The 27,710-nt window shown below is 40.1% G+C and overlaps 1 protein-coding gene across 1 annotated transcript in view; it reads left to right on the forward strand.

The window, feature by feature from the left end:
- Positions 1-27,710, forward strand: part of kcnh2b (potassium voltage-gated channel, subfamily H (eag-related), member 2b) — a 323,192-nt gene that overhangs the window by 31,515 nt on the left and 263,967 nt on the right. Inside the window, exon 2 of the mRNA XM_078280719.1 lies at positions 9,378-9,608. Coding sequence (XP_078136845.1) covers positions 9,378-9,608 — 231 coding nt within the window. The remainder of the gene's footprint in view (positions 1-9,377; positions 9,609-27,710) is intronic.

Below are 27,710 nucleotides of genomic sequence, written 5' to 3' on the forward strand. Positions count from 1 at the left end.
TTGACTGCTGTCTCGATTAGAGTCCTTTTATCCATCAGCCAGTGAGGTACATGCTGTGTGTCTGTATTTTTAACACAGGGTCATGCTGTGTTGTTTCCTGCTGCATTCTTTCTGGTTCCATTCCTTATTCTCTACCCTCCAAGTTTGAGTTTTATGCATCGTATTATCTGTTCTTTTACAAATTTCATATGTCCGCATGCTGCTGAGAAAGTAAACACAACACCCGCAGCCACACACACTCACTCACAGACACGAAAGTTCACTCAATCAATACAGTCATAACGACAACTGATACAGAAACAAAACTTTCCAACATCCATAAATCATTTAGCTGCGGCCTTCAAACTCATTCCAACATAATAATACCTGCAGCAGCTGAGCAGTTCATCCAACACCATGTGGTGCACAGAGAGCTTGAGTCAGACACCGGAGTCTTAAATATCATTGGCCAATAGGTGATTTTTAAAAGAAATAAAGTGTGCAGAAATGTCTGAGAATGGCAGACCAGTATCTTCACAATGGTTATAAAATGACTAATAAATCACTGGTTCTGAGGGGGAATTGCTAGACATGACCTCTGTGAACTGCTTCTGAGACAATTTACAGAGAATATGACTGTCTACCCTCTTCCTTGTTAGAGGATTCTTCCTTTTCAGGGGCCGTTTCATAATCAAGTCTAATAAAGAACACTTAGCAAGAAAAAATTCAGTGTGCAGACTTTGTTTTAATTTGTATTCATTATAAAGGACAATGTATGATGCATTACCTTCTCCCCAATGGGTAGAGGAAGGCCCAGGCTGTGAATATTGTTCAAACATACTGTGTTCTTGTAGTGTTGAGCTTCACTCAAGGAATATACATCTGCTTTCAGATTCAATCAGTGCTAGGCGAAGGAGGTGCCATCAATACCAGAAGCATACATACATCTCACTTCCTTCCTCACTGAAATGATTAAGGAGCAAGTTTTGGTATGACTGCAGCGAAGTTACAGAGAAGACATTTGTCATGAAGGCATTAATCAGGTCTACTGAATTGACAAAGGCAGAGGGGTGAGGTTGGAGAGTTTGGCTCAAACTGGTGGAGACTGAGGACCAATGATTTCTCTTGGGAGATAGTTAAAATTATACCTACAAAGTTCAGTTCAATAGACATAGCTTAAAGTGAGTATAATCAATATTTTCACAATAGCAATGTATTAAATGACAATGTGAAAACAAGGTGACAAAATGAAAAGGGGTTGCTTGTAGTGATGAACCTACAGAAAATTTTCACCTCAATTTGCAGCTCCCCTCGGCTTTCCGGAGCTTTATAGCGAGTTTCAGCTCATTGTGTAGCTGTCCGACTCACAACTTGACTGTTTTGGTTCACTCTCACCACTCTCATAGCGTCGTTTTTCAGTGAAAAAGCTCTAAAAACCCACTGGGCACTACCTGTTCAGCACTAAACAGCAGACAGACACAGTGACACTGAGACACACAGAGACTTGCTGGTGAACATAGTGGTACATTTAACAGCTAAAGAACCAGATATTTCCCTCAGGAGTTGGTAGAGACCAAAAACAGAGCCAAAAGAGAGTTAAAGATTCATCAGGTGGACACAAAAATGATTCCAAATGAAGGCTAATGGTGCGCCGTAACTGCTGGATATATGTGAATAAGCAGCTGTTGCTGACAAGTTAAATTTTAGTGTCACAACTTATTTCCGCTGCCCCCAAGTGGCCAAAAAAAGTTATCGCAGGATTAAGACATGTAGTTGAAGTGATATTTTGCTGTTATCCAGCTCTGTGTCATGGCAGTGTGGGCAGAATAACGGTGTTTGTTTTCCCTCAATGGCCATAGCTCACGGAGCTCAAAGCAGCTGAGGTCTGCCAAGATTACACGGATGATGTAAAACGTGTCACAAAGGACCGCTGAGATCCACTTTGCGTCATCCGGTGGATCTTGACAGCTCTCGGCTGAAAAAAAGCCAAACCCCGTTCATCTAAACACACTGCCCACACAAAGATGACATTGACAGAAGACATTTACTTTTGGCTAACAGGATACGATGGGAGTGAGATGGTTAATGACATGCAACAAAGGTCCCTGGCTAGATACAAAATGGATACATTGCAGTCCATCAGCAGCATGACACCCCCCACACTGCAAATACTTTGTTACAGCCTACATCAAAACAATATGTCCCTATGTCCTTTTTCTGTGTCTGGGGTATCTTTATTGAAAGGAAGGCTAATGTAACTGTAACTAAAGTGCTGAATGTGCAGTATGGCTGTGTCCAAAATCATTCGTATTTTACTATATAGTACACTATATTATCCTCCACCATTTTATTTGAGTGTCTGAATTGAAGTGTGTAACTTTATGCAGTATATAAGTAGCCACATGCTATCCATCTTTGGCCTTTGTAAGACCTCATTACCTTGTGTATTTTTAGATTGTTTTTTAAAGATATTTATGTTTACTTATTAATACATATATTACCAATTCCACATATAGTTTCTAAGCTTATAGCCTTTGGTTGTTTTAGCTTTGTGATTTACCTTTCTTTCTTCCTATCTGTATATTTTTGTGTATATGCTAATGTGGATGGAGAGCAGCTACATACAATTGCCCTTACAGGAATAAAAAAAAGTTGAAATGAATTCACAGACACATGAGAAAAAAGTTATGGCTTTTTACAGTCTCCAGTCTGATTACTTGATGCAGACTAATTGCTGAGAAATGTGGTCAGATTCGTCTTGTTCCTTCCATCCCTGGACAGATCACCTCTGCTCTATTCCCACTCTGTTTTGTCTTTTTCTCCAAATCTCTTCATTATTTTGCTTCTGATTCACTCCCCCCCTCATCCATCCCTTCTATCTCCTGTTTTTCTGTCATTCTTCCTTTCCAAAGTCTTTCTATTCAACCATCCCATTTCCATCCTCATCCAGCCATCCCACTTTCTCCAGCTTCACCCACCCTTTTCTGTCACCAGCCTTTCCTCCTTCCCTCTAACCATCCATGTGACTATTTATGAGTTCAGTATTCCTCACAGTGGGGCCCAGTACTAAAAGAAAGTAACAAGGAACATTGGGGCTCTCCACAAGCTTTAAGCTCTTTAGTGGAGGCCATCTATCAGACTGACAGACTATCACCCTGATGTAGCACATACACAATCACAGGTCCCAGAGGCCTTATGCATAGCACACATTTATGTTGTTTGTATGTGTTCCAACGAGACACACAATAGATTAAACTCTCACATCTGTAGACTTATAGACTATTCATACAATGTATTGCAAGTAAAGAGTCAGTGTGCTGGGTAAAGGGAGTATATAAGTGTGTGTGTGTGTGTGTGTGTGTGTGTGTTAAGGCACAACAGCAGCTCTCTGAGTGCATTAAGATCATCCATTGACATTGAGCAGAGGCCATGGAGCTAAATGGTTTCTTCTACAGTAAGTGGTTTAAAGAGAGCCACACATCAGAGCTTTGTGGGACATATGGGCACACACACACATACACACACTCACACACACACACACACACACACACACACACACACACACACACACACACACACACACACACACACACACACACACACACACACACACACACACAACAACAACAACAGTAAAAGATCATCAGTAAAATCACTTCATAACACTACAATGAGTAGGTCTACAATTACAAATGGCCTATTACCTTGAGAATAAAGTCAGAACTCTGAGAATAACGTCTTTAGAACTCTCACTTTAATCGGAGTATTCTGAGGTTAAAGTCAGAACTCAAATACAATTTTTCACATGTGGCCCTAATCCTTTTTCCTTGGTCTTGTGTACTCAAGAATGTATTGTTTTTTATTGTTTTTAATATTATTTCCATACTTATATTATTATAATTCTTCTAAAGTGATTTATTGTTACTTCAATTTTGTTTTATAAGTGGGACTTTTATTTTGAAGGTGACATGGCAGCAGGTGGCTAAAATTGCTTGAACTGCAAGTGCCCTTAAGTCAAGTGGTGAAGTTGTTTTCAAACGAGAAATATTGTATTTGATATTATTTAGCAGATGGTTGAAAGGGTCACACGGTTTGTGAATGTTTTCATATCATTTTCTAATTGATACTGAATAACTTTGCAGCTCATTTGCATAGGTTTATTAGGTTTAAAAATGAGCGTTTGTAAGATAGCAAGACTGTTATATTAGCTAACGTTAAATGCCGTCGACTGTAGTCTACGCTAAATGCGCTGGTACTTTTTGTTGTCTTTAATGATACCAAGGGACTATTTTACCACAGGTGGAAAAAGTAGTAAAATATTGTACGCAAGTAAAAGTACCAATACTTTGATAAAATATTTCTCAAGTACAAGTGAAATTACCTATCTGAAAAATTACTCAAGTAAAGGTAATAAGTAGTTAATTTAAAATGTACTTTCAGTTAAAGTTAAAAAAAAACCTGTAAAACGGGGCGGGGGGGATCTCTCCCATGTATTGAAAATAGGACAAGAGGTCATAAATCCAAAACTATTTTGTTTTTAATTATAAAGAATCTTTACAAATGTATAAACATCTATACAAATGTATAAACATGTAATAACAACACAACGTATGTCATTTAGCCAGTGTCCTACATACGTTGTCCTATGGTTTGCTAGTGCTAGACAAAAATGTAGCAATGCCACGAAACATGTTGTTTTGCTAATTGGCAATTTGCTATTAGTCATGAAAACTTTGTTTGAAGTACCAATGCACAAATACTTACTAAAACATGCTTCTGCAGATTAGATGTGGTTATTGAATGCTGCCAGTTCAGCCACCTTTGGCAGGCACATCTGGCATTGCATGATGATACTAGAGATGTTCCGATACCAGTATCGGTATTGCCTCCGATACTACTGCCTAAAATGCTGGTATCGGTATCGGGAAGTACTGGAGTTTATGCACCGATCCGATACCACGTAATAAAGCCCTAAAGAAAATCTACGTTAAAGTAGTTTATTTATGTTCTTTTTCCGTTATAACTGACTGTCAAACTGCAGAATAACAGAAAGTTCTGTGGCGTTCATTGTTCATGTTTCACAAAGAGTTTAACCTGAGCCAGACCGACAACAAAGATAGAAATCATATCACATCCATACAGGGATAGTAGTATACAGCTGTTAAAACATAATAAAATATTTTGATATGACACACTGGTATCAGATCAGTACTCGGTATCGGCCGATACGCAAGTTCAGGTATCGGAATCGGTATCGGGAAGCAAAAAATAGTATCGGACCATCTCTAGATGATACTATTGGCCCTCTTGAATTTAAATGAAAAACAGTCTTTCAAATGCGGCCAAGGATTTTCATCGTTTTGGACAGCAGAATTCAATATTTCAGCTAGCATTTCTACTGAAACAGTCTCTGAACCTGATCCACCTCCATCTCATTCTCATTCTCCTACAGAAAGACTTGGCGCCTGGTAGGCAGCCTAGATGCTGATCATTCGTCACTGTAATGATTCCGTGCGCAATTACTTTTCTTCCTTTTGGTTTTTGTTAGTCGAAGTTGTTTTTTTTACTCAGTAACGGATGGGATTTGTAAGGTAGCGAAATACAATACTTCACTCAAAACGTAATCAAGTACATTTTAAATTACCGATTTTAAAAACTACTTGAAAAATACAAAATACGCAACAAAACTACTCAATACAGTAACGTGAGTAAATGTATTTGGTTACCTTCCACCTCTGTATTTTACTGTCATCTGTGACCAACAATATTTTCTCTGAAACAAACAACACCCTTCCCTGATCCTTGCAGAAGACAGTTTTGTCTTACTTAGCTCGATTACACAATCTTAAAGATCATTTATTTCCAAAATGCTAGGGGAAGGCCTATTTAACGTCAACGTATGAAGTGGAATACTTGCATTTTAAACTTCAATCGACATAAAAGCCAACACATAGGTTGTCAGTGTAATGTAGTCAATTCACATAACATTAAGCTTTAACCTACAACGCTATGAGAATAAATTAGACAATAATGAGAAAAATGTTACGAGAACAAAGCTGTGATTTAGGGAAAACATCCTGCCATTGAAAGGATAGAATATTAATAGGCTACTGTCAGCAGCATTCCAATTAGCCTTGCCAGTTCCAGGGTCGGCTAACTGCATAGCTTAACCATCATTAATTAAAGTTATCAATAATACTTGTTGTATAAAGTCGAGATTTTTTTAGGAAAAGATGATATAAAAAATACACTAATTTCATGAGGAAAAACATAATATTATGGGAATTACGTTAGTTCAAGCACACATAAGCATTGTTTTCATTGGCATTTCTGCAGACTGGCCGAGACAAATTAGCAAGGAATGCTAACATACAGTACATTACAGTTTTTGCCCATTGCTTCCACACTAAAAACTAATTCTTAGACCAAAGCCTCACTACCTAAACTTCTTGTAGCGTTCCTTAAACACAGTGTAACCATAGCTTTAACACATTGTCAACTTTGCACTTTGTTTGCAATTCTTTAACACACTTGTTGAGAAACACTACACACGTTTTCTTACATTAGACACTTTGTTCAAAAACAAAATCTCCTGTTGTCATTGGGAAAATACTCCGTTCAAAATGCAAAACTCATCTGGCAATTGTAGGAACTTCCATACAGACCTGAAAACACTGAAAAACAGAACACCAATCGGTCTGAGTCTGAGCACTACAGACAGGCCTCAGGGAAGACATTCTGAGGCAATGAGAGTCAGAGTAAGAGGAGGACAAAGAGACAGAGAGGAGTCGGACGTGGAAGAGACATTTCCTGTTATGTTGACGAGGTCCCCCCCCCAGCCCCCCACCACACACACACACACACACACACACACACACACACACACACACACACACACACACACACACACACACACACATTTATGTTGTTTGTATGTGTTCCAACGAGACACACAATAGATTAAACTCTCACATCTGTAGACTTATAGACTATTCATACAATGTATTGCAAGTAAAGAGTCAGTGTGCTGGGTAAAGGGAGTATATAAGTGTGTGTGTGTGTGTGTGTGTGTGTGTGTTAAGGCACAACAGCAGCTCTCTGAGTGCATTAAGATCATCCATTGACATTGAGCAGAGGCCATGGAGCTAAATGGTTTCTTCTACAGTAAGTGGTTTAAAGAGAGCCACACATCAGAGCTTTGTGGGACATATGGGCACACACACACATACACACACTCACACACACACACACACACACACACACACACACACACACACACACACACACACACACACACACACACAACAACAACAACAGTAAAAGATCATCAGTAAAATCACTTCATAACACTACAATGAGTAGGTCTACAATTACAAATGGCCTATTACCTTGAGAATAAAGTCAGAACTCTGAGAATAACGTCTTTAGAACTCTCACTTTAATCGGAGTATTCTGAGGTTAAAGTCAGAACTCAAATACAATTTTTCACATGTGGCCCTAATCCTTTTTCCTTGGTCTTGTATACCCAAGAATGTATTGTTTTTTATTGCTTTTAATATTATTTCCATACTTATATTATTATAATTCTTCTAAAGTGATTTATTGTTACTTCAATTTCGTTTTATAAGTGGGACTTTTATTTTGAAGGTGACATGGCAGCAGGTGGCTAAAATTGCTTGAACTGCAGGTAACGTTAAGTCACGTGGCCCTAACATTTTTCACATGTGGCCCTAATCCTTTTAAGTATACGTAGGTCTGGTATACTCAAGAATGTATTTTTTATTTTATTTATTTATTTATTTTTTATATTATTTCCATACTTATATTCTTCTTCTTCTTCTTAAGGGATTTATTTTTACTTAAATTTTGTTTTAAAAGTGGGACTCTTATTTTGAAGGTGACATCCTGCCATTGAAAGGATAGAATATTAATAGGCTACTGTCAGCAGCATTCCAATTAGCCTTGCCAGTTCCAGGGTCGGCTAACTGCATAGCTTAACCATTATTAATTAAAGTTATCAATAATACTTGTTGTATAAAGTCGAGATTTTTTTAGGAAAAGATGATATAAAAAATACACTAATTTCATGAGGAAAAACATAATATTATGGGAATTACGTTAGTTCAAGCACACATAAGCATTGTTTTCATTGGCATTTCTGCAGACTGGCCGAGACAAATTAGCAAGGAATGCTAACATACAGTACATTACAGTTTTTGCCCATTGCTTCCACACTAAAAACTAATTCTTAGACCAAAGCCTCACTACCTAAACTTCTTGTAGCGTTCCTTGAACACAGTGTAACCATAGCTTTAACACATTGTCAACTTTGCACTTTGTTTGCAATTCTTTAACACACTTGTTGAGAAACACTACACACGTTTTCTTACATTAGACACTTTGTTCAAAAACAAAATCTCCTGTTGTCATTGGGAAAATACTCCGTTCAAAATGCAAAACTCATCTGGCAATTGTAGGAACTTCCATACAGACCTGAAAACACTGAAAAACAGAACACCAATCGGTCTGAGTCTGAGCACTACAGACAGGCCTCAGGGAAGACATTCTGAGGCAATGAGAGTCAGAGTAAGAGGAGGACAAAGAGACAGAGAGGAGTCGGACGTGGAAGAGACATTTCCTGTTATGTTGACGAGGTCCCCCCCCCCCCAGCACACACACACACACACACACACACACACACACACACACACACACACACACACACACAATAAAAATTCTCCCAATAGCAATTCATCCAGTAATAGTATATTTTTCTTGTTGCTAAATGTGATGATTTGTGATTCTATTTTTCTTTATTTCTGTAAGAATGTTTTTTTTTTTTTAAAAACTCTTGTTTGATTACTGCAGAAATTCTACTTTTGAGTTTTACAGAAGACTGAGTCTGAGAAAATGACGATAAAAATAGAAACCCAAAGACTGCAGTGTTTTCTATAAAGCCCATCAGTGTGCTGCTGATATGAAAGAGGAACTCAAATGGTGCTTGTGTGTATGATTTTGTTGCAAGAATTTCATTTTTAGAAAGGAGTGTTAAGTTTTGATTGCAGTGTTTCCTTTTGTCATAGATGTGAGTTGTTAATCTCCAAGTGCTGTCTGATTGGCTTGTGTGGAGAGTTTTGACGTAATGAGCCAAATTCTGCAAAAAGTGTGTAAGCAATAGGAACAAACTGTAACCCTATACATAATCAGCAAGAGCGAGAAAAATGTTTTTCCCCTTATCATCTTTAGCATTTTACGTTTTATTTACATCCAGTTTTGAATGACTTTAAGGACGCATTTCTCCTGAAAGTCACCCATAGTTCAATGCCACTGATTGGATGTTGGAGTTGCTGACTCTGTGAAAACTGTAGTAAAGTAAACTTTTCTCATTCCGTCCACAGGTCGCAAGTTCGTCATCGCCAATGCGAGAGTGGAGAACTGCGCCATCATCTTCTGCAATGATGGCTTCTGCCACATGTGTGGTTACTCACGTGCTGAGATCATGCAGAAGCCATGCACGTGTAACTTCCTCTATGGGCCTGACACCAAGCGACTGGCCATTGCCCAGATGGCGCAAGCCCTGCTGGGATCGGAGGAGAGGAAAGTAGAGATCAACCTTTACCGCAAAGATGGTAGGAAAAAAAATCCAGTGTGTCAGAGTATTTTGAGAGCGGTTTGTGTGGATGTAGGAGAGGGTGTGTGGACCTGTAAAGATTGCACAGTGTCTATATATGTTTGGGAAGGAAAGTGTATGTATTATTTTTAGGGCTGTCAAAATGAACATGATAATAACGAGTTAACGCAAATTCCTTTTAAACGTCACTAATTATTTTGACGCGGGCGGATTTTGTGATTTGGGCCTCGGTAGTTTGGGAAATGAGGAAGCGATGAAAGAAACCGTAAAGTGCTCTAATGTGCTGAAGGTGTTCCTGGAGGGCGTTACCTAACACCGAGCACGCCAAGAGGAAGACGGTAAGTGCCACGGATGTGGTGTACGCTCTGAATAGGCAGGGCTATCTCAAATACCACTTGAGAATTAAAAACATGAAAAATATCCCTTTTCAAAAGAGAACAGATAACAAATGCAATTAGTTTGTGATTCGCCGTTTTGAAACCAAAATGGGTCACCTACGTGATTTGTGCAGATCCGATGAGAAGAATATTTGAGGGGGTAGGGGGAGGGGGGGTTTGGTCTGGCCACAGTTTTATAATGAACCGTATAAAGACCAACAAAGAAACCCTGACCCCGTTATACGCGTGCACGCTCACACACAGACATGCTAGGAGACATGCACTGTAAAGTTCATGGCTCGATCCAAGACCTAGACCTTATTATACATCCATGTATCTCACTGTCAACATCGTTTCTGGTAAGAAATGTTAAAACTAATGACACAGTATCCACTGCAGTTATCCACTAGTCAAGACACACTTTTATCATTATCAATGTACAAAGGCAAACAGATAGCATTACTGAAGAAGTTATCATTGATAATTAACGTGATAATTTACTAATGTTAGCTAAGTTAACGTAAGTTACGTGTTAGCTAACGATGTTAGCTGACAGTCTCCTCTCCAGCTTGTCATGACAAACAATGTATAACGTTTGTAATGTTATATCTAGTTAAATTATGTTAGCTTACGTTAAAGGGAAGCTATGCCGATTTCCCACCGGTGTTTGTGTCTTTGCAGTGTGGGATGAACGGTGTTTGGCTTCCCCTCATTGCCCTAAACGTTAACTAACTTACATGACAACCAAATAACGTTAATCTTCTTATCGAAAATATGAGTACTGACAGTGTGCTCCAAATGCACCTTGTGCTTTAACCGGCTTTCCTTTTCATCCTTTGACACCTGTTGTGTACTTTTCAAAGAATGAGTGCTTAAGATCCTTGTTTGACAAAATTAATATTCAATTTACAGATTGGATGCTCTATATGTAATACGTTTTTATAAAATGAAATGTCCAAATTTAGCGTGCAAAGCTTAATTTTGCTCTCAAAGTGCACCAGATTGATGCGTTAAACTTTCAAATGTACAAAATTTTCTTTGGGGCGAGCATACCCCCAGGCCCCCCTAGATGGTCAGCGGTATGCCGTATCCTTCTCACTTTTTTTACCCATGACCTGTTTGCATGCCTGTGTATCCGTAGAAATGTAGAGATGGACTGTACCAAAAAGGGGGGCAGTGTATGTATACTTTGGGTTTGGAGAAGGAAGTGGTGGACGGCTTCCCTAAGAAAGATTTTAAAAAGTCGGGAGAGTATATGCCACGTTAGTCGCTGTGTTTGTGTGAATTTGCATTTATTAGGATGGAATGAAAGTGCTTGTGTGTGTGTATCTATTTGAGTTTGCTTGTAATGTATTTTTCCAGTATCTGTTTGTGTGGTGCATACAGAACATTTGGCAACCACCAGCTCATGTTTAAGTCTGAGCTGCTGCTGTGTGTATGTGACCTCACAACTGTTTACTGATAAGTCCATGTTGTATTTGGTTATCTTGCAACTTTTAGTGCCAATTTTCTTGTTGTGACGAGCATGGAAGTGCAGACAATGCAGTGTGGTATTTGTCCTGTTTCCAGATTGTATTTACAAAAGACTTCTCTATAACTGTGGATAGATTACAGCTGAGTACCTTAAAAAAACAATTGAATCAACGTCTACTAGGGCTGTTGGAACGAATTCCAAAAGTCGAATATAATTCAAATAGTAAAAAAATCAATACTATTCGACTGCTGAAATTACTATATAAATGTGATTTTTTTTTTTAATAAATATGTTGGCTAACGTTAGCTAATCTCCCTCTTCTCGCCTTGGCCTACCCACATGTGAAAACAAAATTCTTGTCATGTCACGTCTGATGAACAATGAGTTAGCGGGAGTGAGAAACAAGGCATTGTGAGGTCTTAAGATAACGGAGCTAACGTTACGTATCGAGTAACGTTAGTACAGGGGGAGTGACAGGCTGCGGCTGGAAATCGGAAGAAGGATGGGAAATAGTTTTAACATTACATTAAAATTCACATCCATCGAGCCAAAATGCTTATGTTATCAAAAGTTAGCTTGTTCTGGTTTCCTAACTGCGTCGCGAGTTATAGGAGCTTAGCTGGGAGCTTCATGGAGACCGCTAAGTTTCTGTTAGCTGCCCTACTGCTGTCAGAGTTCAGTTTCTCCTACCATTGTTTTGTTCAAAACACCGCAACAGCTCAATCATGTCACTGGCGTTACCACTTAACATTACTTACTTACTTCTCTTCATCCCCTACTGGACACAGGGCTGCAAAGAGATCTCTCCATCGCATTTATTCCTTGGCAACATGCTGCGCATCTCCCTGTGACAGCTGCATCTTGTCTAGCAGCTCCTCCAACTTTTAGAAACACCAGCTAGCAGGGCCGCTTCTAGCCCAAAAAGGGCCAACTTCTTCCTAATAAGGACAGCGCTGTTGTTGCCAACTTGACCTTTGTTTGTGGTGTGACTGATTCACCTCTAGTCTCTAATCTTTTCAGATGAATTTAAATAAAAAGGTTGATGATTGATCACATAATCATTTTCAAAACATTCAAAACTGTTACTGTGTTATTTCTCTTTCAAAAGGCAGCAATCAATAACACATTAAACTATAGTGTTCATGTGATTTCATACATTAGTAGTGAAATTATTTTATGCATAATAATTGTGATAATCGTGAAACCGTGATTATTCTTCAGACTCTAATCGTACCAACAAAATCTATGGTCATTGCATCCCTAGTGGACAGAATGTGTAACAACAACCACATGCTTATAGTGGCATTGACAATGCATAAGCCTGAGTAGTGTAGTACATATTAATAACAGGCTGCATTTGAGCGTTAAATATTCAAATATTATTTAAAAATTAAAAAAATAATGGTATTATGGAGGACGATTGACAGCTCTAACGTCTACACATTGGATAAAAGTCATGTCAAAGTTAAAAACACAACAGCAGTTTTGTAGAATTTGATGAAATAGTAGCGATTTCAATAGACCTGACCCAAATCAACCTTTATGGTAGAATGTACTTTAGTGGAAAGTAAATGGAGGAAGCCCTTGGATAATTCTGTGACATGGCAGGAGCGTATATATACTGTATGTCTACACACATGCCAACTGGACCAGGACCAGGTAACAGGACGGCAGTCACAATAGACGGCTTCCATGGGGATAAAGAGCTGCCATGGTAATAAAGTCAGCAACTCCCTGGGCTATGGCCAAAGCATCTGCTGGACATTTTCCACCTGTAGACAGAGAGAAAGAGGGAAAAGAGAGAGAGAGAGAGAGACTAATGAAGGGGAGGGAGGAGGAAAGGGCTTGGAACAAACTGTGCGGAAAAAAGAGGGCAAGATGACTAGGCAGGATAAGTGAGGAAAAACCAGTGGGTGAGAGGTGGGAGAATGAGAGAGTGAGAGAGAGATACAGTGACTATCAGAAAGTGTGTTTCTTACGTAATCTGAACGTGCTGTTCGTTGTGAGAGAAAGCAATTAAAAGAGAGAGGGAGAAACAGAGAGATGGCGCCAGCTGTCTCCTCTCTAGTGATACTTCTAAGCAGTGCTTTGCCAATACAACCCTCCCCTCTGCACATTTCACTTTCCACTGTTTATACTGTAGATATGGACACACACACACACACACACACACACACACACACACACACACACACACACACACACACACACACACACCAGCGATCAGCTATACAAAAGTACCTCCTAAAAAGCTACAGCCCTGTATATAGAAGTACAGAGCTGTTGTCATTTCTGTCCAACTGGCTATGTTAACGAGAGTCCACCATTGCTAACAACACATAGTTAAAGGCTTTGGTAGCTATAACGTTTCATGCCTGCAACGGTCTTGTTTTAGTGCAGGCTTGTGGCCATAAAGCTGCAGTTGGCATATACAGTGCAGTAGCTTGAACGTGCCCCCATTTTAGCCAAAAGAGAAATGAACATATTAACAAAAAAATTCCAGCACTGTAGTTTTGAAGTCACAGTTCGGTTTATTTTCAGTACAGTAAGGGAAAAAAATAAAAAACTTCCAACAAGTAAAGTAAAGAAGCAACACAGGTGCTTTTGTTTATTATTAATATTCTAGCATTGTCTGTTGTGACAGGGATTTTAGTTCCTGGCCTCTCCAACTTCCACTCCAACACTGCCTCCTTAAGTCCCTCTGCCAGATTTGTGCTTGTGTGTTGTTCATAAATGGGCCGAGTTTGCAGAACATGGCTTATCATGGTCCACTCAGGGGTGATGTGATGTAAGTAGCTTTCAGTAGGTCTGGATGTCCATCCATTAGTTGTGAGTGCTACAGCAGATGCCTTAGACAAGTCGTGGACAACAGCAGTTTTTGCTTGTTCATAAAGGGCTGGTATGATTTGATTTGATTTTATTAGGATCCCCATTAGCTGATGCAGAACATCAGCTACTCTTCCTGGGGTCCACACAGAACATAAAACATTACCACAGATAAGACATTTTCAGACAAAACAGCCATGTAAAACAGTGATGTAAAAATAAGAGCAGTATAGCTAGTATTATTTTCTTGCTAATATAAATATACATATTCCTCTTCATGTACTCACAATAAATACATAAGCACAGAATATAGAAAAGTTAAATCTTTCAACAACATCTTTGTTTACATATCAATTTTCTATACATAAAGAACAAAATATGGTTACAGTCTTAGGGCCCTTAGATGTTGCTTTACTCGTTTTTTAAAGCTTGATTTATTGTGTGCTTTGGCAATCTCTGCTGGAAGTGAGTTCCATGCAACCATCCCTCGATACAGTACTGTACATTGCATTGACTGTGTTCGCGCTCTAGGAACTGTCCGGTGGGGAATTTATGTGTGTTAGAGCTAAATGTAAGTTGACTATACAAACAATTAGGACTTTTCAATTCATTAATGTTTCTAACAAAAGCCAGGAGTGATGCTGATAGTCTCTCCTCAACTTTCAACCAGGAGAGTTTAACATGCATGTTATTTACATTAGACCTAAGTGGGCATTGAAGGGCAAGATGAGCTGCTCTGTTCTGAACCAGCTGCAGTTTTCCTAGATCTTTCTTTGCAGCACTTGACCATATCACTGGGCAATAGCCTAGATGTGATAAAACTAGAGTCTGCAGGACTTGTTTGGTCAGGTATGGTGTTAGAAAAGCAGAGCATCCTTTTATAACAGATATATTCTTCCCCATCTTTGCAACAAGAGAATCTATATGCCTTGTCCACAACAAACTTGGTCAACCGCTACATTATTCAGCATCAAATTCAGCTGAGGTCTAGAGCTCAACGAATGATTTGTACCAAATACAATGCTTTTAGTCTTTGACATGTTTAAGAATAATTTATTGTTAGTAACCCATTCTAGTACTATCTGTAACCCTTGTTGAGGGTTGCAGTTATTTCATTAATAGTAGGTGCATACATGTATATTGTTGTATCATCTGCATACATGGACACATGGGCTTTTTAAAAGCAAGTGGAAGATCATTGATAAAAATAGAAAATAAAAAGGGCCAAGTGAACTTCCTTGTGGAATTCCACACTCTAAATGTTTTGTATCAGAAAACCTTCCATTAAAGAAAACGTTTTGTGTTCTATAGGATAGATCATTTTCTATCCATGATGAAGCAGATGGAGCAAAACCATAACATACAAGTTTTTTCAATAATAATTTGTGATCAATGACATCAAAGGCAGCACTGAAGTCTAACAGTTCTGCTCCCACAATATTCCTCTGATCAATTTCTTTCAACCAATCATCCGCCATTTGTGTAAGTGCAGTGCATGTTGAGTGACCTACCCTATAAGCGTGCTGATACTCGCTTGTCAGATTGTTAACAGAGAAGTACCACTTTATCTGGTCAAATACAAATTTCCAATAGTTTGCTAAGAACAGGTGACAGACTTATTGGTCGGCTGTTAGTGCCGGTGAAGGCAGCCCAAACTTGCTTGGGTAGAGGAATAACTTTAGCTTCTTTCCAAATTTGAGGAAAAACATTACTTGCAAGGCTTAAATTGAAGATGTGGCATATAGGAGTGGTAATTTGGTCAGCAACCAACCTCAGTAGCTTTCCAAGTTGTCAATACCAGGTGGTTTCTCATTATTGATGGACAACAATATTTTTTTCACCTGTTCTCACTTTACACAATTCAAAAGTACAGTTCTTGTCTTTCATTGATCTTTTATACATAAATATGAGGGATTACAACTTGTTGGCATTTCCTGCCTTAGTTTACACACTTGGCCAATACAATGATCATTAAAATGATTAGCAATTTCAAAGGGTTTAGTAATGAAAGACCCGTCTGACTCAATGAAAGATGGAGTTAAGTTACTTTTTCTGCCCATGATATCATTTAAGGAACTCCAGAGTTTTTTTCCATCATACTTTATATTATTTATTTTACTTTCATAATACAATAATGAGTATGACTTTCTGGCTGAAATGTACGCAAGAAGGAATTTCATACCGCAGCTCAATCACCTTCACCATGTTTTCAACAACTAAATATAGTCGTAGATCCGCTACTATAAAAACACCATTGTTATTTGTTATTGCTTTGGCCCGATCTGAATTACCAGCAAAAGTCTGTTTAAATGCTGAGGGGAGCTGCGTTTGCACTACAATCTTTTTTTTTTTTTTTTTGTAGCAGCGATATTCACATTCGTGGTGCCGTTTTAAGTGAGTTAGCAAGTTTGACGTGTTGCCAGAAACATACCAGATCACTAATGAGCAATGTTGGCACACTAGTTTCATCGTTTGCACTTGTTTTTGTCCGTTGTTGTATTTCACCAGGAAACCGAAGTGTTCCCAAACAGGAGACCTTAATGATAAGGGAGGGTCTTCAAGCTCTGGCTTCTCTACATTGGCTATGACGCTAGTCAACGCGAGGCTTGGCTGGTATAAGCTTACTGTGTGTAAGCACTCAGAGTGCAGGGCGGAGGCTAAACAAACTTTTGGTCCGCCACTTAATATGTTTGTGTGCAAGCCTAACCATTTCTGTTAAAGATTGCGTTCTGTGTACCGTTCCGAAAGTCCTGTACCGAAACGGTCAGGTACGAGTACATGTATTGTTACACTACTGATAAAAACTCAATTGATAAAGACTATAGTGTTTTCCATTTTCTTACTGGCATATAGGCTTTATGTGTAGTGCACAAGTAGTTTTTTATATGTTTATTATCATATGTATCAATCCATTAGCAGATTTCTTGTAATGCAGACTCTATCGCGCACAAAAGCATTGAGGTGTTTTTAGTACCCCACTGAATCCAAGTACCAAACTGTCAATCAAGTCAGCTATAGAGTGCGGTTAAACTTAGAATTAAAGTGATGGTTGTTGTGTTACAGCAAGTAGGAGAATAATTCTGTGTAAATGGAGGCTTGCGCTGGTCTCAAAAACTTACTATTTAATGTCCATTAAAAAATCCTCCAGTATTGTGTCTTCTGCATACGGACATTATGTATGTCTCTGTTAGCAAGCATTGTAAGTATTCAAGAGCTTGCTGTAAGGATGTCATGAGTGCTGCTGAGACGATTGAAGAGTGTTAAAAGCTGTTATCTACTGTGGCAATGTGACTGAGCTCAGCTGGCAATACATGAGAGCATATAAACAAACACACACACACACACACACACACACACACACTGCCCCTACGCACCAGGAATATCCTTCTCTATGAATGGGGAGTTGTGTTGTTACGTTGCCATGGAGTTTTTAGAGAGGCCCTCATCATGTTGTTATAGAAACCAACATTTATGATTAAATGGAAAAATGTCCGTTTCGGCTGTCCTCTTCCACTGGACAAATCTGTTTCTAGGTTTATACTAGGGCTGCACAATTTGAAGAAAAAGTCATATTGCTATTTACAATACTGCGATTGAGATTGTGATATAATGGTATCATGAGTCTACTTGCTTGAGAGAAGCATAAATCAGGCAATAGTGAGAGTGAGTGACATCAGTGCAGCCCTAGTTTATACTGTAGTCTAGTGCCTGTAACTAAGGATATATTGTAGCTTGTGAGTAAAGGATTTGGAGCTGTTATTGCAGATAACGTCTAGGCTATCTATTGAAACGATACAATCTGGTGCCCACTGCCATTGGTTTACATTGGACTTGGACTTTTTTCTATCTTTGTGCTGACCAAAAGCTTTTTTGTCACTAAAACAATCCTAATTCATTTGTGTAATTAAAGATAGTGAATAAATAAATAAATATTCCCAGTAAGGGTGTTAGTTATCTATGAGTGTGGGCAGGTGTTACCCTGGTGACTCCTCCTTCTCAGTCATAGTCACACACACTCAAGCAAACAAAGACAGAAGCACATGTCCTAGGTAACCCCAGTGGGCCACCTCTAAGCCATCAGAGAGCCGCTGATCGAATGCCGCGGACAAGCCTCATCCATAATGCACACACGGAGGAAACACTATGCCACCTCCTCTTACCCCCTATGCCCCCTTCCTCTCCTCCCTTGCTTCTCCCTCCTCTTGCAAAGGCAAAGAGAGAAAAAATAGAACAACCTCTCCCTTGATCTAGAAAAGCTACCTATGCAATGAGTGTACAAGCGTGTGTGTTTTACTTGGAATAGTGGGACTGAGTAGCCATGACCTAAACATACATGCATACAGAGAACGCAAGCACATGCCTGAGCACATTACACACACGCACACACACATGCACGCACGCACGCACGCACGCACACACGCACGCACACACACACACACACACGCACACACACACACACACACTGTGCACACACAGGCTTCATCTGAGCCCATTTATCTAGTGCCAAGCTTAGGCATGAGCCTTCATGAAGATGGATCTTCCTTCTCGCTCTCACGCTCAATTGTCTGACTCCAATTGCTCACCAGCTTAGTCAATTATGCTCTCCAGGTAAACTGATATAGGAAGAATACACTGAGCATGTAGAGGTTTTGATGTAGAATGGTCTACTGCCCCAGTTGGGTATTACCTGTAAGTCTTAAAATCCCCTTACTGACTGAATGTCACAACTACGTTAGCTTTCAGTTCACCAGGAAATATGATGGTGACTATAGGAAAGGGGAAAGGGGGAAACAAGAGCACAGCTTTCTTTTGAAAAAGGACAAAACATGGGAAAAGGGAGTGAATAAACTAGCAATCTGTTTTAACTGGATAGATATTCCCCTTTTTTTCTCTTACACTTGCACACTGCACCCTCCTGTCTGTCTCTAAATCTCACTGATTCTCTCTCAAACTCAATCTCAGGTTCATTTGCACTAATGTGTGTACTATTTGGCAGCCTGAAAACTGGTATTAAAGGCTGTAGAAAGAATGCAGGATGGAAAGAGATCACTGATGCAGTCAACAGTGTTGCCGTAGTAAATCGGACTCCAGCTGAAGTTTATTTAATTTATACATCCTTGACATATGTATGCTATAGTCCTAATAGTAATATACAGGCTTATATAGCAATCTCTCAGGCCTACACCTACCTATATTTAAATAAACACACAGAAGTGGAGTTTATGCAGTGTCTTTTGTTTTACTCGTGTTTTTTTCATGAGTCAGAACCAGGCAACAGCTGTGAGGGAGAGTGTCCTCCGCCCCCCGTGCTGGACCACCACCCTGACCCTGTCTCCTGACAGCAGAGGGGCTGGAAAAACAAGCCGAAATAATTCGGTCAATGGCAGAAATAAATAATTCACTATGGCCATTAACAACACTTGAGAAGACAAGAATAAATAAAAATGTTGTGCATCATCATGTTTCCTGTATTGAATATCATTGCCAAACATACAACAATGTGAGGAATAATATCCCGTCTCCTTGGTATAGCCCCAGTTGGAGCTGTGCTGGACACTGCTCTCTGGGCATCGGGTCATCTGGCTCCATCACTACATTTATGGCACCCTGTTTTCCTGCACGATGTTGTGCAGAACCCCACAGGCTAAAACAATGTTGCAGACTTTTTCTGCTGTGTATAGTAGGCCTCCCCGCTGATGCGAGACAGAGCCATCTGCCCTTAATCAATCCGATGGAGCGCTCTACCGTGGCCCGTGTGCGTACGTGTGGACTGTTGTACCGGCGCATAGAGGTCCTCTAAAAGAGCCAGATCTGCCATTGCTGATAAGTGATAAACTGATGACTTCTCCTTCTCCTGTTAAACTGATTATATGCTGCACCGCAAGTCCACACTGACTCCAAAACTTGCGTACACGAGTTCAGACCAGAAGTGAGATTTTATCGCAGCCTACGCTCACGTTCAAATTGATAAATGGAGATCGGCGTACGCCCATCCTACGCCTGTTTTAGGTCATACGCACGTTTCATAAATGAGGGCCGGTGTCTTTAATTTTCTCACGACCTTTGTCTTTCTGTCTCTCTCTGCCGCGCCACCAGGGAAGAGAGAACATTGCTCATCATCAGCCTGTAAGAATGTCACAGAGTGGGTTCTAATAAAGGTTGTCTGTATCAAGGGCCTGCGAAGAGAGCCATCATCAGCTAGATCAATTCAAGGATGTCACTGCTGTCAGTATTGAGCTGCTGGAGCAAGTCTTAATCCTATTTCAAGAGATGACTGTTTGATAGTTCTCTTCAGAGTTAAGACAGGTGACACAAATCCTTTGAATACAGAAGTGTATTTGTGTCCTGGAAGTGCTACTTAAGAGGACCAGTGTAAAATGTACTGTCGATGCTGCATGACAGTCTTCTTTTGTCAGCTAAACTTAACAGCAACGGCCGCTGTCAAGAAATTTGATTGAAATGAGATTTTGACTATTTAAATCACTAGCAGGATATGTAATTCCTACAGTATCTTTTCTCTCTCCACCACTGCCTACTTGCCGAGGTTGCGTTATTTTACCAGTAGCCTGCAGCTGCTCTTTTCCAGACACCATGGCCACTGCCGGAGTCGGAGATAACCGAGAAACAACAGAACTGGAAAAGCCTCCTGCTTCCCCGCAGTCACCGTTGTGGCAACATTTTGCCTTCCCGGTGAGCGAGTTGTATAAACAACCCATGAAGGTAAAGCATGTGGGCTGGACGGGTCTCCATGGTGCCTTCGATGCACTGCTGTAAACTAATGGTGCATTCAGTTTCACCTTGTAAACTCAGAGAAACTCAAACTCTTGTACCCTTCTGCCTTTTATTGGCTCCTATTGTGGCATTGCCGTCCCCTGCCCCATATCAAAAAGGGTCTACTTAGGTGTGATGATAAACTCAGGAGGAGGGTTTCAACCTCATTTGAAAGCAATAAGGATTAGATCACAGTGACGGTAGCTTCAATCTCTTGCTTACCTCGGAGCCCCCGAAGGCTTTCACAAAGTGTTTTTTTCACACTCTGTACCTCATCATTATAGCTGTAACGACTGAAACTAATTGCTGTTCCGAGGTCATGAGACAGCTGTGTCAATAATGCAATGGTTTTTTTTGTCTTACTGTATAATAATCAGCTGTAGCCCTCTTTTAGGTAGCATTCAAATTAGCGTGTGCTTGCACCTCATACATGACAAGCCAAGTCAATTTCCTGAACAGCTGCTCTGTATGAATGTCAAAATATGTCCTGCATTGGCTGTGGACAAACAGTAAATCCCTAATGCAGAGTAGTTGCTCTTTACTATAATTGTAGGATATACGATTTTGGAAATGACATGAATACTGTTTGGCTTTAATCACAGGTTTTACTTTTACTACTCTCAAGACATGTTTGTGCCATAAAATGTCCCTTTAATTAAATGATAGAACCATCTGGCTACAGGTGGCCTGTTGCACAGGCATAACAACTAAAGCATTAAAACACTGACTAGCATAAAACCTTGAAATCCTAAGGAAAAATAAGCATTAATTTTTCCAGCCTGTGTGACCGCGAACTGATAACGCCCCCAGGCATTATGAAAAGACTGTCTCGAGTGTGTAGTGGGTCTTGAGGACTAGCAGGTGTCTATCAGAGAATGAGAGTGTCCTAACTGCATGGTGCTGTGATAATGGTGTGAGCCCAGAGGAGCAGGCTGTCCTGTGTGACTGAGGGGACTCTTGATTGCCTAGCAGCAGTAGCTAAGCAAAACACTTAGAGACCTGCAGCCTCTCTGGAGAGGTTAGCACTCTAAAACCGATGACTGCCGTTAATGATCCCACCTCCAGCTAAGAACGCATAACCAGTGCGCACACACACGCAAAAACAACTAATGCTGTCCGCTGTCGCCCACACAACTGAAGTTGCATTAGGTTTTTGAACTAATGGGAGATGCATCAATTTTCAAAACAGAGATGGAGAGCTTTTTGTTTTGTTTCAGCACAAATTAACAAGAACATGGGCTTGCACCTTGGTACGTGGTGTAACAGGATAGAGGACAGGGGAGATGGGAAGGAGAGATAGAGAGAGAAAGAAAGAGAGGGTTAAGGTGACAAATAGGAAGATGGATTCAGATCAACAGCATCACAAGTACATGATATGCACCTTAACACACTACGTATTACCATGTGATATAAGACCTTCACTACAGGTTCACTGGGACTTGGGCGTATGTGTTAAATAACACTCTGTATTAGGTCACAAAACACCATATTGAGGAGCATCATGATCAAATTATACATCACCCCATTTCTTCTCTTTTTTGGAGTCTTCCTTGTGGGTATATGTGTATTTCTGTAAGCGTGCATTTCCCTCCTTTTTTTGTGACACCAAAATAATGAGTCATGACATGTCAAAGTGCGATAGTGCTGCGTTGTGTGTCCACCTCATTAGTCACCCAATGTGCTGTACTAGGCTGCTCTGCACGCTCATATACAAATACATACACACAGTTAAGGGCCAAAGACTCAGTAGAACCATCGCTCCATCTAAACCAATGTGGGCATTTAAAATAACATAAATAACATGCTCTAGCTGAAGTAATACTGTGTGTGTGTGTGTGTGTGTGTGTGTGTGTGTGTGTGTGTGTGTGTGTGTGTGTAAATAGAAAAAGAGTTGGCCAGGCTGGGATCTGTCTTATCTATGACAAGAAACGGTCTGCCTTTTTCTTTTCCTCCTGAGTACACGTCACTGACCCTATTCAGTTGAGGCTGGGGAAGCAAATTTAATTCAATTTAAGCAGTCAATTTGCCCTCGGAAGTGGCTTCTTTAGATATACTGGTAATCTTGTTATGATGGGAATATTGCAGATACAAAACTCTCAATCAGTTTGGAGTTCCAGCTTCTAAAATTCAACGATGTTCTGGTTGCCAGTCTAGGCCTTTGGTTACATGCTGACTGTGTGGACCCAGACCATTCCCAAGCCCTTTAACGATATGTGTGAACTACTGTTGGGCCAGAGTGAATTGCTTTTGGTGTGCTATAATCACACCAAAGTCACTAATCACAGCAATGACTTCCTAATAGCTGTGTTTTTATAATATTTTGTCACTCAAGTCTGACTCAAACCAGAGCTGTGATATGAGAAATCTGGCCAAGCTGACCTGATTTGGTGTTAAATGTCAAGCTCTAATATATGCTAAGTGAACCGTAGTCCTTTTCACTGTGTGCTTGTTGCATATAAAAAAAAACACCAAGCAGTGTGCCTAACACATCATATTTTGTGTACATGTGGACCCTGCTTGCTTACAACGAGTTTTGGATTTTTTTAATTTATTTTTTTTAAATGTAGTATCGATTTGGGTATAGACTACTAAATTTCTGGTACGACATCCCTTTTCCAATCTGTGTTTTTTTCATCTCAGGTTATGGTACACATTTTTGAAACTCTTGAAGGCCTATAGTAATGCATTTGTAAATACAAATCTGTGTACACACGGATTTGTATCTACAACAAGGCATACAGTACTTGTGTGTGTGTGTGTGTGTGTGTGTGTGTGTGTGTGTGTGTTTTCATTAGTGTATGTGTGTACATGTAGGTTATGTGTCTGAATGAATTTGTCTATGAGCCTTAATGAATTTCACTGATTTTTAAAACTTTATCAACCCTGAAAAGTAAGCAGGCAAGAAACAGAACTAAGTAACATGTTCTGTTTTTCTGTCTATCTCCTTCTGTCCCTTTGAGTACTGCACACACAACAGCGCCACACCTACACATGCACCCGCTGGCGCACAAACAATAAACAGCGCTATTAGTGAATATTGACTACTAATAGTAAATACGGTTTATAAACGACATAAAGACATAAAATCATAATTTGTGATGTTAGAAATCACATCATTTAGTCTTGGCACATACTGTACCTACACACAGACTAGAAATTGCGGTTAAAGTCTGACAGCAAGCCAGACACCATAAATGCCAGACAGCGTGACAGATGGCTCTTGTGATACTGTGTTAATAGGTGCAGTGAGTCTGCCTCCTCCCTTACGGTCTTGTTAGCCTATGCAGCACTCAGCCATCTTGCTGCTGTTCCACATCTGTGCCACAGTGGAACAGCCTGTTATCCACCAATGGATCCAAGCAAGTCATAAAAGATTTTTTTCAACTACAATTATGTTTTCTTACTGTACATTTATTGACAGTTACAGATATCCTATATACAATATCAGAATCTCAGATACTGTACACATCTGGTGCCTGCTGAACCTAAAACTGCAAAGGTGCAACAACCTTATATAACATTTAACAACACTTAACTCTGCTCATTTTGCAAAAGCATTGTTTTCTTATGTACGTTCTCGTGCTACATCATGGCCATGGAAAATATTTAGTTTGTAAGTTAGTAAGCTTCATTTATTATTCTTTTGGAAATTCCTTTTGTGTCTGTGGCAGACAAAGACAAGTGACACAACTACCATATCAGAAGGATTTGTTTAAAGGTCCCATGGCATGACAATGTCACTTTATGAGTTTTTTTAACATTAATATGAGTTCCCCCAGCCTGCCTATGGCCCCCCCAGTGGCTAGAAATGGTGATAGGTGTAAACCGAGCCCTGGGTATCCTGCTCTGCCTTTGAGAAAATGAAAGATCAGATGGGCCGATCTGGAATCTTCTCCTTATGACGTCATAGGTTACCTCCCCTTTCTCTGCTTTGCCCGCCCAGAGAATTTGGCCCACCCATGAGAGAGAGATTTGGCCCACCCATGAGAGAGAGAGAGACATCATGGCTTGAAAACAAGCAAAGTGGCAGTTGGTCAAGGCCACACCCCCACCCACCACCTTGCCCCCCCTCTCTCCTCCTCAATAGCATTTAAAGCTACAGACACAGAAATGGCACATCCTAATAAAAGCTCATTGTGGGACTGGCTCTAGTGGCTGTAATTCTACACCAAGGCTGAATTTCGGGAAAGAGACTTCAGATACAGTATTAGGGGACCACTAAGGCCTATATAAAAGAGACTTCAGATACAGTATTAGGGGACCACTAAGGCCTATATAAAAGAGACTTCAGATACAGTATTAGGGGACCACTAATGCCTATATAAAAGAGACTTCAGATACAGTATTAGGGGACCACTAAGGCCTATATAAAAGAGACTTCAAATACAGTATTAGGGGACCACTAATGCCTATATAAAAGAGACTTCAGATACAGTATTAGGGGACCACTAAGGCCTATATAAAAGAGACTTCAGATACAGTATTAGGGGACCACTAATGTCTATATAAAAGAGACTTCAGATACAGTATTAGGGGACCAGTAAGGTCTATATAAAAGAGACTTCAGATACAGTATTAGGGGACCAGTAAGGTCTATATAAAAGAGACTTCAGATACAGTATTAGGGGACCAGTAAGGTCTATATAAAAGAGACTTCAGATACAGTATTAGGGGACCAGTAAGGCCTATATAAAAGCATCCAAAAAGCAGCATGTCATAGGACCTTTAACACTGGAACTGTCAGGCTCTTAATGGGAACTATAACCACCAAACCAGACGCCACAGAGCGACTGTATCCTTGTGTTTGTGCTTACGGGCCATTAACGCGCTGTCAGTCTCCATCTGTATAACGCTGTTTCCATCTCTACAGCAGCAAGCACACACACATACGCAGCTGCCACGCACCATGCACGGCCGGGTAGCTTATCTAACAGCTTGAACCCACACAAAACAGATCTACTCTTAGCAGTGTATAATGTGATTTTTAGAAAAAAATTAGGGCTGTCAATCGATTAAAAAATTTAATCTAATTAATTACTTACTCTGTGATGAATTAATCTAAATTAATCGCATACATAATAAAAAAGAAAAAAAAAGAAAAAAAAAAGGGTACTAAACAACAGTTGGTGACATTAAAGAACGGCTTGTTTATTGCTAAGGCCATATGGTCAAAATTAAATGATTTAATAATAATGTATAACAATAAAAATAACTTATTTCACAAGTAAATTGCTGTTGAACGACAAAAACAACAACCAGATGGGAAAAGGACATTTACAATAACTTCAAATGCACCACGAGGCTGTAGTTTACCAGTTTCATTGAACACACCGTCTGTGTTGTTTCTCCGATGGCAGCTGCAGATTGTTACATCCCGGTGTTGAATCCTCTACAGTAAAACACAGTCACACTTTACACCGTTTAGCGTTAGCTGTCAGCATTGTAACCGTGTTTAATCCAGCTACTAACTAGCGGTAGGCTAACGTTAGCTCCTGTCGAGTATAGTGTTAACTAGCGTCATGTGCGGCGGTGTTTGTGTTTCAGAGCATCAGAGAGAAGAGCAGACATATCAGTGGCACCAGATTTCGGTAGCCAGGGTTGGCAGGAAGAAGATTTTTACAAGTAAATGTTCCAGGTTCCAAACATTCTCGTCTCCCTCCTTCATTTTACAGTCCAATGGGGCTAGAACGGCTCTGGGTCAAATGTCAATATGGAATGGATTAATCTGCCTATATTCATGAATTTAGGAGTTTATTCATTGTTATGATAGTAAATGAAATGCATTAAGTATTCCCTCTTAAACCCGCTTTGATCTAATGCACACATATTATTGCCAAACATGGCCGACAGTGCAACTGTCATGTCTCTGCTGCTGGGTCCTGGTCCTGCCTCATCAGTGCTCTCGCTGACAGTGGTATTAACCTCAAGCATCATTGACCTCCGAGGGTCAGGCTGAGCCAATCAGATTTAACAAAACACGGAGCAGTCCAAGTTAGGAGGGGCCATTTGGCCGCTCCCACCATTCCCCTTGGCTGAGGGACGTACTGTCACCCATTATAATACGTTCATGATTGTAACTGACATCTGAAATTGAAATATGACCACCGGCCGGTTCGGCTTGCGAAGGACTCATCTAAAAGAGCGCTCATCAAGAGTGATAGACAGACAGAGCTGTTTTAGAGACAGTAATAAGCTAATAGGTAGAGTGGGTCCATTCTTATAGCTTTATTACTTATTTGCCTGCGTGGCACCAGTTCATCAGGGCCTGTCAATCAACCCCCACTGCAAAGAGCCCTAAAATCTGTCAGATGTGTTTCATTCTTCTCCATGGTGCAAACACTCAAATGGCCAAGCTTTCTCAGTTGTTATCGCTTCTTCATGCTGCTGAATGCAGAGAGAGAATTACATTGGGGCAAAATAAGAATGGCAAATAGAGTAATATGTCATATTAAATGTATAATATGTAGGTTTTTTCTAAATAAACATGTATGGACTAATTCAAAAGTAATCCCTCTCAGTCATCGCCCACTAGAAGTGTGTGGTGGTGTCGTCTGTATCCTCAGAGACCCTGCCCTCTGCCTGGATTTTCTCTTTTCTTATTTTGCTGTGTTTGGGACGCCTATGGGCATCAGTAATGAGGGGACAATAACAG

The sequence above is a fragment of the Sander vitreus genome, chromosome 22, assembly GCF_031162955.1.
Source record: "Sander vitreus isolate 19-12246 chromosome 22, sanVit1, whole genome shotgun sequence".
Lineage (NCBI taxonomy): Eukaryota > Metazoa > Chordata > Actinopteri > Perciformes > Percidae > Sander > Sander vitreus.